General features: G+C 60.1%; 1 protein-coding gene across 2 annotated transcripts in view; it reads right to left on the bottom strand.

The window, feature by feature from the left end:
* Positions 1 to 6,569: 6,569 nt before the first annotated feature.
* Positions 6,570 to 12,137, bottom strand: part of FAM53B (family with sequence similarity 53 member B) — a 122,000-nt gene continuing 116,432 nt past the window's right edge. For both annotated transcript variants that reach the window (XM_003277769.4, XM_030805831.1), the window contains exon 5: positions 6,570 to 10,860. In XM_003277769.4, the coding sequence (XP_003277817.1) occupies positions 10,498 to 10,860 (363 nt within the window). In that variant the 3' untranslated portion in view covers positions 6,570 to 10,497. The remainder of the gene's footprint in view (positions 10,861 to 12,137) is intronic.

Genomic DNA, 12,137 nt, shown 5'->3' with positions numbered 1-12,137 from the left:
GTGGGTGACGCCGGGCTGTGCGTGATGCCGGGTTTGTGGGTGATGCCAGGCTGTGCGTGATGCCGGGCTGTGCGATGCCAGGTTTGTGGGTGACGCCGGGCTGCGGGTGATGCCGGGTTTGTGGGTGATACCGGGTTTGTGGGTGACGCCGGGCTGCGGGTGATGCCGGGTTTGTGGGTGATGCCGGGCTGTGCGTGATGCCGGGTTTGTGGGTGATGCCGGGCTGTGGGTGATGCTGGGTTTGTGGGTGATGCCATGCTGTGGGTGATGTCGGGCTGTGGGTGATGCCGGGTTTGTGGGTGATGCCGGGCTGCAGGTGATGCCAGGCTGCGGGTGATGCCGGGCTGTGCGTGATGCTGGGTTTGTGGGTGATGCCATGCTGTGGGTGATGCCATGCTGTGGGTGATGTCGGGCTGTGCGTGATGCTGGGTTTGTGGGTGATGCCATGCTGTGGGTGATGCTGGGCTGTGCGTGATGCCGGGCTGTGGGTGATGCCGGGTTTGTGGGTGATGCCGGGTTTGTGGGTGACGCCGGGCTGTGCGTGATGCTGGCTTTGTGGGTGATGCCGGGCTGTGGGTGATGCCGGGTTTGTGGGTGATGCCGGGCTGTGCGTGATGCCGGGCTGTGCGTGATGCTGGGCTGTGGGTGATGCCGGGTTTGTGGGTGATGCCGGGTTTGTGGGTGATGCCGGGCTGTGCGTGATGCCTGGCTGTGGGTGATGCCAGGTTGTGCGTGATGCCAGGTTTGTGGGTGATGCCGGGCTGTGCGTGATGCCGGGTTTGTGGGTGATGCCAGGCTGTGCGTGATGCTGGGCTGTGCGATGCCAGGTTTGTGGGTGATGCCAGGCTGCGGGTGACGCCGGGTTTGTGGGTGACACCGGGTTTGTGGGTGACGCCGGGCTGTGCGTGATGCCGGGTTTGTGGGTGATGCCGGGCTGTGGGTGATGCCGGGTTTGTGGGTGACGCCGGGCTGTGGGTGATGCCGGGTTTGTGGGTGATGCCGGGCTGTGGGTGATGCCGGGCTGTGGGTGATGCCGGGCTGTGGGTGATGCCAGGTTTGTGGGTGATGCCGGGTTTGTGGGTGACGCTGGGCTGTGCGTGATGCCGGGTTTGTGGGTGATGCCCGGCTGCGGGTGATGCCGGGCTGCGGGTGATGCCGGGCTGTGTGTGATGCCGGGTTTGTGGGTGATGCCGGGCTGTGTGTGATGCCGGGTTTGTGGGTGATGCCATGCTGTGGGTGATGCCGGGTTTGTGGGTGATGCCATGCTGTGGGTGATGCCGGGTTTGTGGGTGATGCCATGCTGTGGGTGATGCCAGGCTGTGTGTGATGCCGGGTTTGTGGGTGATGCCAGGCTGTGCGTGATGCCGGGCTGTGCGATGCCAGGTTTGTGGGTGATGCCGGGCTGCGGGTGACGCCGGGTTTGTGGGTGATGCCGGGTTTGTGGGTGACGCCGGGCTGTGCGTGATGCCGGGTTTGTGGGTGATGCCGGGCTGTGGGTGATGCTGGGTTTGTGGGTGACGCCGGGCTGTGGGTGATGCCGGGTTTGTGGGTGATGCCGGGCTGTGGGTGATGCCGGGCTGTGGGTGATGCCGGGCTGTGGGTGATGCCAGGTTTGTGGGTGATGCCGGGTTTGTGGGTGACGCTGGGCTGTGCGTGATGCCGGGTTTGTGGGTGATGCCGGGCTGCGGGTGATGCCAGGCTGCGGGTGATGCCGGGCTGTGTGTGATGCTGGGTTTGTGGGTGATGCCATGCTGTGGGTGATGCCGGGTTTGTGGGTGATGCCATGCTGTGGGTGATGCCGGGCTGTGCGTGATGCTGGGTTTGTGGGTGATGCCATGCTGTGGGTGATGCTGGGCTGTGCGTGATGCCGGGCTGTGGGTGATGCCGGGTTTGTGGGTGATGCCGGGTTTGTGGGTGACGCCGGGCTGTGCGTGATGCTGGCTTTGTGGGTGATGCCGGGCTGTGGGTGATGCCGGGTTTGTGGGTGATGCCGGGCTGTGCGTGATGCCGGGTTTGTGGGTGATGCCATGCTGTGGGTGATGCCGGGCTGCGGGTGATGCCGGGCAGTGGGTGATGCCGGGCTGCGGGTGATGCCGGGCTGTGCGTGATGCCGGGTTTGTGGGTGATGCCAGGCTGTGGGTGATGCTGGGTTTGTGGGTGATGCCATGCTGTGGGTGATGCCGGGCTGCGGGTGATGCCGGGCAGTGGGTGATGCCGGGCTGCGGGTGATGCCGGGCTGTGCGTGATGCCGGGTTTGTGGGTGATGCCATGCTGTGGGTGATGCCGGGTTTGTGGGTGATGCCATGCTGTGGGTGATGCCGGGTTGTGCGTGATGCCGGGCTGTGGGTGATGCCGGGCTGTGCGTGATGCCGGGCTGTGGGCGATGCCATGCTGTGGGTGATGCCGGGTTTGTGCGTGATGCCGGGCTGCGGGTGATGCCGGGCTGTGCGTGATGCCGGGTTTGTGTGTGATGCAGTGCTGCGGGTGATGCCGGGTGTGTGATGCAGGGCTGTGCATGATGCCGGGCTGTGCGTGATGCCGGGTTTCTGCGTGATGCCGGGTTTCTGCGGGTGATGCAGGGCTGTGCGTGATGCCGGGTTTGTGCGTGTAATGCTGGGTTTGTGCGTGATGCAGGGCTGTGCGTGATGCTGGATTTGTGCGTGATGCCGGGTTTCTGCATGATGCTGGGTTTCTGCAGGTGATGCAGGGCTGTGTGTGATGCCGGGTTTGTGCGTGATGCCGGGTTTCGGCGGTGATGCTGGGCTGCGGTGATGCTGGGTGCATGATGCCGGGTTTGTGCATGATGCAGGGCTGCGGGTGATGCCAGGCTGTGGGTGATGCTGGGCTGTGGGTGATGCCGGGCTGTGGGTGATGCTGGGCTGTGTGTGATGCCGGGTTTGTTTGTGGGTCTTTAGTTTTTTCTCCTTTCTTTTGTGTTTAATGGGGAAGCTTCCAGCTAAGACAGCTACCCCTCTGGGGGAAGGAGTTCAAGCTGAGACCTCCTCTTTTTTTTTTTTTTTTTTTTTGAGACGGAGTCTCGCTCTGTCGCCCAGGCTGGAGTGCAGTGGCCGATCTCAGCTCACTGCAAACTGCCTCCTGGGTTCACGGCATTCCCCTGCCTCAGCCTCCCGAGTAGCTGGGACTACAGGCGCCTGCCACCACGCCCGGCTAATTTTTTGTATTTTTTAGTAGAGACAGGGTTTCACCATGCTAGCCAGGATGGTCTCGATCTCCTGACCTTGTGATCCGCCCGCCTCGGCCTCCCAAAGTGCTGGGATTACAGGTGTGAGCCACCGCGCCCGGCCGAGACCTCCTCTTTCAAGTTGCTGCCCAGGAGTGGGGTGCCCAGAGGGACAGCCCCTGGAGGTGCAGCCCCCTGCTTTGTTGGGGCTGGGAGCGTGCTGCCCTCTGAGCCGCGGTGGGCTCAGTGAAGTGGGCATTGTCATCCTTCCCACTGCACAGGTCTAGAGTCTGGGGTGCAGTGAGCTAGTGGCTTGCTGAGGGCCAGCAGTTAGGGAGGGGTGGAGCTGCGACTTGCAGGAAGGTCCAGCCCCGCCTCCCCCAGGCCCTTTCTAGCCCCTTCCACCGAGTGCTGCTTCCCACCCTTGCCTGGAATCCTCCCATGGGGGACGCATGTGGTGGCCCCTGTGGCTGACTTTCCGGCTGAGCTGGGGCACCAGTGTCCTCGCTCTAGAGATGAGCTCTTCTGAGGGGTGAGGTCCAGCCACACCTGTCGTGTGGTGGTGTAGACAGGGGGATTCACTTCTTTAACAGGCACTTCCGGGCCCTGCGGGGCGCCCTGTCCCTGGCTGGAGCTGATAAGCCATGCCATGATGCTTGCCTGGGGGTCGGTGTTGCCTAGAAGTGAGGAATGACGTCCTTCATGCCTGGCTCCTTCCAGCAGCCTGGCCACTTCCAGCATGTGGAGGGGGCCCGGGCCCTGACAGAGACAGTGTCGAACCGCCAGTTGCATGTGGGGCTGGAGTTCGGGGCTGGCAATGGGCTAAGGCCCTGTGTTCAACACATGTCATGGAACTGTCATGAAAAAAAGACTCTCAACACCCAGGAACACAGGTCCGGGGCGCTCCCAGGGGTCTTTCCCACCGAGGCCCGGAGTGAGCAGCAGCCTGGGCCCAGCCACACCTCCCAGGCTCGGAAGCTGCCAGGCCAGGCAACCGTGAGGGGTAGCAGGGTGGGGGTGGAGAGGAGGGCAGGGAGAGCAGGCCTCTTGGGCCTCACCCACCCTTGCACCTTCCAGCTCTAGGGCCCACACAGTACCAAGCCCTGGGCTCAATGTACCACTTCTGAAAACTCAATTCAAATTAGCTTAGTCCAACAAGAGATTTGGTGGTCTCACATGACTTAGAAGTCCAGGCCTGGCTGGGTCTGGGGTCCCAATCGCTGTCACAGGAACCCCATCTCTTCCCATTGCAGCTACTTGGCAGGTGGCGGGATGCCCCCCGGCCACCGACTTCCCCCTGCCTGCTCAGCAACCCCAGGGCCTGCAGAAAAGGCCCAGGAGACTCAGACTGGCAAAGAGACTAGGCGGACCAGGAACAGGGGCACAGTCTCCATCCCACCCAAACCCTAACCAAAGACAGCACACTGTGCCAGACGGAGGACAGAGGCCAGCCAGTGTCCCCGCCCCCATTGCTGACGAGGCTGGGAACTGGGCCAAGTGAGGCAGAGGCCTCCACGTCCGATGTGAGCGCCACTGGCCCAGGTGACTGCAGTTCTTTCCTCCTTCCGTTCAGCGTGAGCCCTCCGGAGGATCGGAAAGGCTGACGCCTGACCTGGTACCGCTGTCCTGGGTGGGCCTGTCCTGCTAGGCGGTTCCTGCCCCTCTCGGGGAGGTTGGCCAGCAGCTGGCAGGTGGAAAGGCTCCTGTGTTCACCTCAGGGCAGAGGGGGGGACACAGGGCGGGACGGGCGAGTGTGGTGCATCCCTGGGGTGGGTGCTCTTGGGTCCACCTCCCGTCCCAGAGTGCGTGTCAACAGTTCCAGCTGCCCCTCTCAGAACTGTCCTGGTTTAGGAGGTAAACACACGGGGCAGCCTACATTCTACATGGTTTTTTTTAACATTATAAAAGCAGTATGTGTTATTACAGGAAATTTAACAGAAAAGTATATAAAAAGAAACCAGAAGTCACCCGGGAGTCTGAGCACTGTGCTCTCTGGGGCCTTTCCTTCCAGCCTTCTTCCTTCCAGCCCTTTCCCTGCACACTGGACAGAGTGGCTGATTCTCTCTCATAAGCCCACAGGGTTATGATTGCTGTGCAGATAAGGAGACTACACGCATGTCCCATGTCAGAAGCACCTGTGCCTAGCCTGGGCACTGCACTGGGGGTGAGGCCTGGGGCCAGGACCCACGTGGGGGCAGAATGGAGCTGCTATCCAGCCAGGGACCTCGTCTAGGGATTGGGGGCAGCAAGGGGCTGGTAAGGGCCAGAGGTAATTCCAGGGCCACTCTGTGCCCTACCCTCAGGTGAGGCACAAGGGTGGGGGCACTGCGTTTGGTAGAAGCCCCCGCCGGCCCCTGGCCCACCAGTCATCTGTCAGATACGGAGGCAGGGGTGAGGGTGCGCTGGGGAAGTCAAATGTGTCCAGCCTCGCCATTAGTGAGTCCCTGGGCCTTGGGTAAGGCAGGGCTGCAATGATGGCAGTGAGGACAAGGGGCTCACCTCCCTCCAGCAGCCCTGCTTCACGTGTTTCTTGAGTTCAGTGTTCATAGACTTAAAAAAAAAAAAAAATCTTGCTAAAAGCAAAAACAAACCAAAAGAAAGTGGGGGCTACAGAGCTTCATTCCCAGAGGGGCTGCTCTGGCCCTAACAAGCATTCTAGGCCAGACTTCCACGGGCACATCGTGTGGGCAAGTGTTGAGTTATGGAAATCAAGCAAACCTCTCCACGTCTGTCCTCCAGGCCGCAAACACCCCCTTCTCCTGAGTCCGGGTAAGCAGAGGGCCATGCACGGAGATGGTGGGCCATGCTGGGCTGGGCTTCGTGCTTCTGGGGCCCCCGCAACTTAACGCAGCAGAAGTCTGCACTGTGCTGCCTGCAGCGGGGGCAGAAACTCGGAGCTGGTGAGCCTGTCTGTGCCACCTCAGCTACCCTGGTGGGTGGGTGGTGGGGACCATCCCAAGCCCCTCAGGGCTGCAGGCCAGGCTGGGCCCATCTCCGCACACTGCTGTGTGGCCTCACCTCCCAGCGCTGTCAAAGGCTGAGCTGATGTGCTCAGAAGGGCAGACTCCTCCATGGCTTCTAACTCAGGTGACACAGAGTGTCTCCCCGCTGCTGTCCTGGGGCTCCTGGCCAGAGCCAGGACAGCCTGGCCCTAGAAGGGCTCCCCATGATGCAGCTGTGGCCATGGGCAGCCTTCCCTCGTCCCCCAGCCTCTCCATAGCTCTGTGATGTCTGCTAGCCCCATTTTATCGATTCAGACCCCGAGGCTTGGAGGGGACAGAAGGGTCCAGTCTAGGTCTCTCTCAGCCCAGAGCTAATGCTCCTGTGAGCAGGGGGTACCTGCCAGTTCACCACACCCAACAGAAACCACACAGCTGGCACCAGGCACTTGGGTATTGAACCAGGAAGCTTTATTTACACAGTAAAAGTAACAAGCAAATTCCTGAGAGACTAGAGCGGCTGGAGTGCAAGCCACGGCCTGTGCGGGGAGGCCAGGCTGCAGGGGCGGGCAGACCCTGGGCCCCGAGTCTACGCTTTCTAGTCGCCACACTTCCTGAAGCTCTGCAACACCCACAACGTCCAGCTCAGGGAAGCCCCTGCAGCCCCAGAAACAGCCTGTGTGCTATCTGTCACCCAAGCCCCCAGGACAGCTTCCCCACGCATTGAAAACACAAATCATGTGCCAAAAAGACTATGCTAGAAGGTCAGACTATCCTATCTAGGCTACAAGATCTCCACTTCGGTCTGCCATTTAAAAAAAAAAAAATCCTTCTCTTCTTTTCTCTTTAAAGAGGCATGACAGAGGGGTTTGACCAACAGCGTGGACGTGGCAAGGTGCGGCATCATTGCCAGGGTGGGGCCAGAGGGTGCCCGAGCCCTGGTGCACGGCCAGCCTGCTGCATCCTTGCCGGCTGACATCTGGCGTGACCATCATTCAAGTGACCACCCCCATAGCCACAGACGGCACATCAGTGGAAACGGGGGTGCAGCAGGCATGACACCAAGGCTGAGCCCGCAGCAGGGGCCTGGGGTTCCGCAGCTAGGGAAGCTTGCTCAGACAGGCAGCACACCCAGGGCACGGCCACTCACGCCCCCGCACCAGGAGACCCATTTGGAAGTTAGGGTTTGTTTTCTTTTTAATGTGGACTCCCCCTTTATTTAAATTTTCTTTCAGTGTACAAATTCACAAAACTGGCTACAAAAATTTGGTTGAAAAGTAAGGCTTTCTGAGAATGAAAATCTGTACGTCTGGTCAGAACAAGCTCCCCATGGGCCCAGGTGCACGTCTGCCCGTGCAACTCCGGCCTCCACCGCGAGTAAGGCAAGAGGGTGTGGCAATGAAAATGACGAGGCTGCGGCCCCAGCCCCTGGGCCCCACAGGCGGACGGCAGCCCCGGGCAGTTTGGTGGCTTTGGAATGAGTGGGGTGCATGTGGTGCTAAGCCTCTCCTCTCACCCGGCTTTCCTGCAGGCTTAGCCCGCTCTTCAGGGCCCCATGAGCAGGCAGATGGCCTGGCACGGCTTGTTCCTGGTCCTGCCCTTCCTCAGTCTCCCCTCAGAGGCAGGGTTTGTGGGCAAGGCTGTGACAAAAGTGAGGCTCCTGCCGCTGCCCCCAGCTGGGGCCATCATGCTAGTGGGGGTGAGCTGTCTGCCTGCTGCCCATGGGAACACCAACGTGGGGGGCACCTCCTAGGCAAGCCTCCCTCCCAGAGGACTGAGATCAGAAGTCCTGGGGCCAGCAGGGTAGAGTGCAGGAACAGGCTGCTCCGGGCAGTGTGGCGGCTTGGATGATGGGGTGGCACCTTATAGATAGGGTCTCTCCAGTCAAAACACAAACATGAAACCAGCTGAAGCCCATTTCTTTCTCTAAGCAGAAGGGACAGCCACCATTTTCTCCCCCACTGCTGCGTGGTGGGCTTGGGCCAAGAGCTGTGGGGGGCACAGGCAGGCGGGGTCTGAGGAGGCTGCGTCATTTCTGCCTAAGCGCCCTGGGGCTGGGCTTGGTGGTGGATGGGATCAGCTTGCGGGGAGGCGGGGAGGCGGCTGTAACTCAGCCAGCTCCACAGCTTGTCCCTTCCTGCCACCAGGCCTGAATGGGGAGGTGGCAGGCAGGGTTTGAGGGCAGGTCACCCACACCCCAGTCCCACGACATAATACCTGTCACCATGTGCCTCCCACCCCAGCCCTAAGCAAAGGTAGCTGGGGGCTGCTGCACGCCTCAGCCTCAGCTGGCACTGTCTGCCTCCCTCACTGCCTCTGCCTTCCACGGGAAGGCCTGCTTGAGAGGCTGTGTGCCTTCGGTGGCCACACTGGGCATGTGCCAGGACCTCCCATTGCCCAATGGTATTCTGGGGGCGAGACATGGCCATGTGCTCTCCACATTCACCCAACAACTGCCCTGGCCTCCTCCATATTTGCTCTAAGAAGACATGGTCTCCATGACCCCCAGGCAGGGACAGGCCAAGATGTCTCTGTCTGCTCAGAGTCACCAGCTCTTGGGTTTGGCTGTCCGGGATCACAAGTAGATGTGCCTCTGGCAGGAGCTACAGCGACCAGAGGCAAGCTGGTTCCCCAGCTCTGGGACCTGCCCAGTGCCCGGCATACCCCATGTGTCAGCCACCCTGAGCTGGCAACACCAACTCAGGGCCGTGGGGCTGGGGGCTTTCTGCCAGCTTCTTATAGCTGATTTTTAAGACGTGCCACCCACATATTGGGAACTTGAACCACCATCCTTTTGATGTAGTAAAAAAATAAGATTTAAACAACGTTTCCCAAAAAGCATCTTTCTTGAGGAGAAAGAAGGTGAGAAGCATCTGGACTCGACCTGCAGAAGCGAGGCGTTCACTCGTCCATGGAAGACGAGCAAAAGCAAAGTGACTACAAAAGTGCTTTGAACGCGTGTCAGCCAACACAAGGGAGCGCACCAGTTATTTTTAGCCTTATGGGAAAATGAGCCACTTGCTCCTAAGCCAGCCCAATTGCTATTGTCTGCAGAAGACGCCAAATTCGCTAAAAGCCAGATTCCCATAGAGCAGAGCCCATGTGGTGATGTCTGCAAGGCGGCCGGAGAGGAGAGCAGACCCTCAGGAGGCTAGGCTCCTCGGATGCCCCGGGGTGAGGAGCCAGGGCGGGGTAGGGGCGGGGAGTATGAATCCAGCTTTGTGCCGGTGGCTGGGCCTGCGAGAGATGCAGCCCTCAGGACTGGGCTCCCCCTAAGCTGACATGGGCGTCGGCTTGGCTTGAGGTGGCTGGTGTGCCCTGGTTACAGCCAGCAGTCCTTAAGGACAAATGGGAGGTGCCTGGAATCCTGCAGGGGCCCCTGCAGAGTGGCCAGCGGACGCCCTTCACCCCTGAATGTGCACAGGGCCCACATCTGTCCACCTGCTCGCAGCTCCTGTCTCCCGAGGCCATTTTCAAGAGGCTGCCCTGGTATCGTGCCATCCCTACACTCACCGGAACCAACCACACATCACTCAGTGACCAGTGAGCCACAGAGAAGGGCTGCCACCTGCTAACCCTGCCCCAACGGTGCCGGAGCCACGGGGTCAGGCTCTCCATGCTGCAGGAGAGGCAAGAGAGTCTGTCTTTTCAGACAACAGACCCACCAAATTTCTACCCAACATGGGAGGCCCTAACAAGCCCCCCTCCAAATCGTTCCTTGGGCCCGAGACTCCGGACATGGGCTTACCCTCTGGAGGGCCAGTCCAGCACCCCAGGGATTCTGTCTCTCACATTGGAATTAAGGCCAAATGGTTCTGGTGTTACAGAAGGAAGCATCTCCCGAACCTTCCCAAGCCTGAAGCAGGGAGACCTGGGAGAGAAGGCACGGAGTAAAACTGAGTGAAAGAAGCTGCGGGGCCGACTCCCCAAAAGTGAACCTGAGTGAGGCCAAGAAGGGCCCTGACATAGCAGATGGCCCCTGGCCCCCACCCCAGGCCCTCCCTGACAGCCTCCACCAGGGGGATACAGAGCGGTGCCCAGCTCTGCCAGGGACAACAGAGACTGCCCAACATCCCACAGGGAAAGAGGCAGAAAAGACGCAAACTTCAAAGCTGTCCTCTGGGCTGCAGTAGTTCTGTGGACCTGGTGGCTGCCACACTCAGGGAGCCGGTGAGAGGCTGACACACCCGCTGTGTGATGCAGCCAGGCCTGGCTCTCCCCCAGGCAGCAGGTGGGCTCCCTCTCTGGGACCCGACACCACTCAGGAAGCTTTCATCAGGCCCACGAGTTAGGCTTCCCTTCAAGGGCCCACCTAGTGCCCAGAGGGGGGGGCTGTCGATGCCAGCGCACCCCAGCCCTGCCTGGGCCCACACCCCCTCAGTTCTTCTCTATCTGCTCGATGTCCAACTCGCCGTCCAGGGAGCAGAGGCTGTTCCCAGGGGCCCCGCGGTCCCGCCAGGCTGCGGCCGGCTCCGCTCTCCTGCCACAATCCTCGTCCAGGGTGCAGCTGTCTGACTCCTCACAGGACAGATCCTCCTGGCAGGTGAGGTGGTCGTCGAAGGAAGGGGGAAGAGGCTCAGGGACCGGGGTCCCAGCGGGGGTCCTGCCCCCTGGGCCGGAGGCTGAGAGCAGGGCGGTCCAGGCCCTGGTGTTGCTGACGTGGCGGGTGAAGGGGCTCTGGGGACTGCAGTCCTCTGTCCCTGTGCTCAGGCAGCTGAGGCTGCTGAAGGTCTGACAGTTCTGTGGAGGGGCAGACACACAGGTTACTAAGGGTTACTCCCCTCCCGGAGCCCCAGGACTGCACACCCCACAAAGCGACTAGACCACCAGGCTGTGGCAAGACCAATCAAGTCCCAGGTTCCTCCCATCCAGGCAAGGACAGGGGACATGAGCAACGTACTCATGAAGATGCACCTCCGGCCAGTGAGCGCTCTGTACTCATAAAGACACGCACAATTCCACTGTTCACCTACTAACTCGGCAAAGCACACAAATTTGATGCAGACCCAGTTTTGGGGGGCTGCGGTGAAACAGGAATGCTCCTAACACTTCGTCCACAGCCTTTCTGAAGCGCAACCTGGGGAAAATATATCCAATTCCTTGATCAGGTAATTTCACTACTTGGATTTTTATCTTAAGAAAACATTCTAAGATGTGTGTAAAAATTTGGCAACATACTGTTAAATGGAAAAGAAGAGAGTAACCCAAACGCCCTACAATGGTGGTGAAATCAATGATGTTTTTCAAGCGGGCACTTCTATGCAAACATAAGTGACGTGCCACGATACTTCCCTTGAGAAGGGATCTGACTTGGAGGAAACCCAGGCTGTACTGCCCCACACAGGGCGACACGATGCCCGCTCTACCCACTCTCCACAACCAGAGCGGGAGACGCAAGCTAGAAGGGGCCGAGCTGAAGTCCTGAGCCTGGTGTGTAATAGAGCCATGCAGGGAGCTGGGGAAGCATGAGTTCTCGGCCTCACCTGGAGACACCCAGTCTCTGGAAGGGCGTGGTCCCGTGCCCTCCACAGGTGCTGGGGACTGGGAGGTCTGATCTGCTGAGGAGGGGCCAGGCTCCAGGTTCTGGTGCTCACCAGCTGGGGGCCTCATCTGGAAGAGGTGCATGATGCTCCCTGCCTGCCTTGCTGGGCCCTTTGAGGCCCCAGAGAGAGTAGGCTGCACAAAAGCTTCTCCGCTCACCAAGTGTGCTCCCTCTGTGTAGGGGCTGGCCTGGGGCCTGCCCAAGAGGCAGGTAGAGCTTGAACAGGATTTCAAGGGTACGCAGGCCAGTTCTAGCTTGGCGTCAGCTGCCAGCGATGGGGGTAGGGCTGACACTGTGCACAAGTAGGTGCAGTTCAACGCCTGCTCCCAGGGCAGAGCACAAAATCCAGCCTTCTCCTGAGAATGATGCACACTCCACAGTCCAGCCACAGACAGGACGGAGGCTGGGACAGTGAGGGGCACTCCCGGCACAGCCCTGGATATCCCCAACAGGACTGCAGCAACGAGGTCACATA

The sequence above is a fragment of the Nomascus leucogenys genome, chromosome 3 (assembly GCF_006542625.1).
Source record: "Nomascus leucogenys isolate Asia chromosome 3, Asia_NLE_v1, whole genome shotgun sequence".
NCBI classification, from domain to species: Eukaryota; Metazoa; Chordata; class Mammalia; order Primates; family Hylobatidae; genus Nomascus; species Nomascus leucogenys.
The sequence above is the reverse complement of the archived record's forward strand: the minus strand, read 5'-3'. Positions and strand labels throughout refer to the sequence as shown.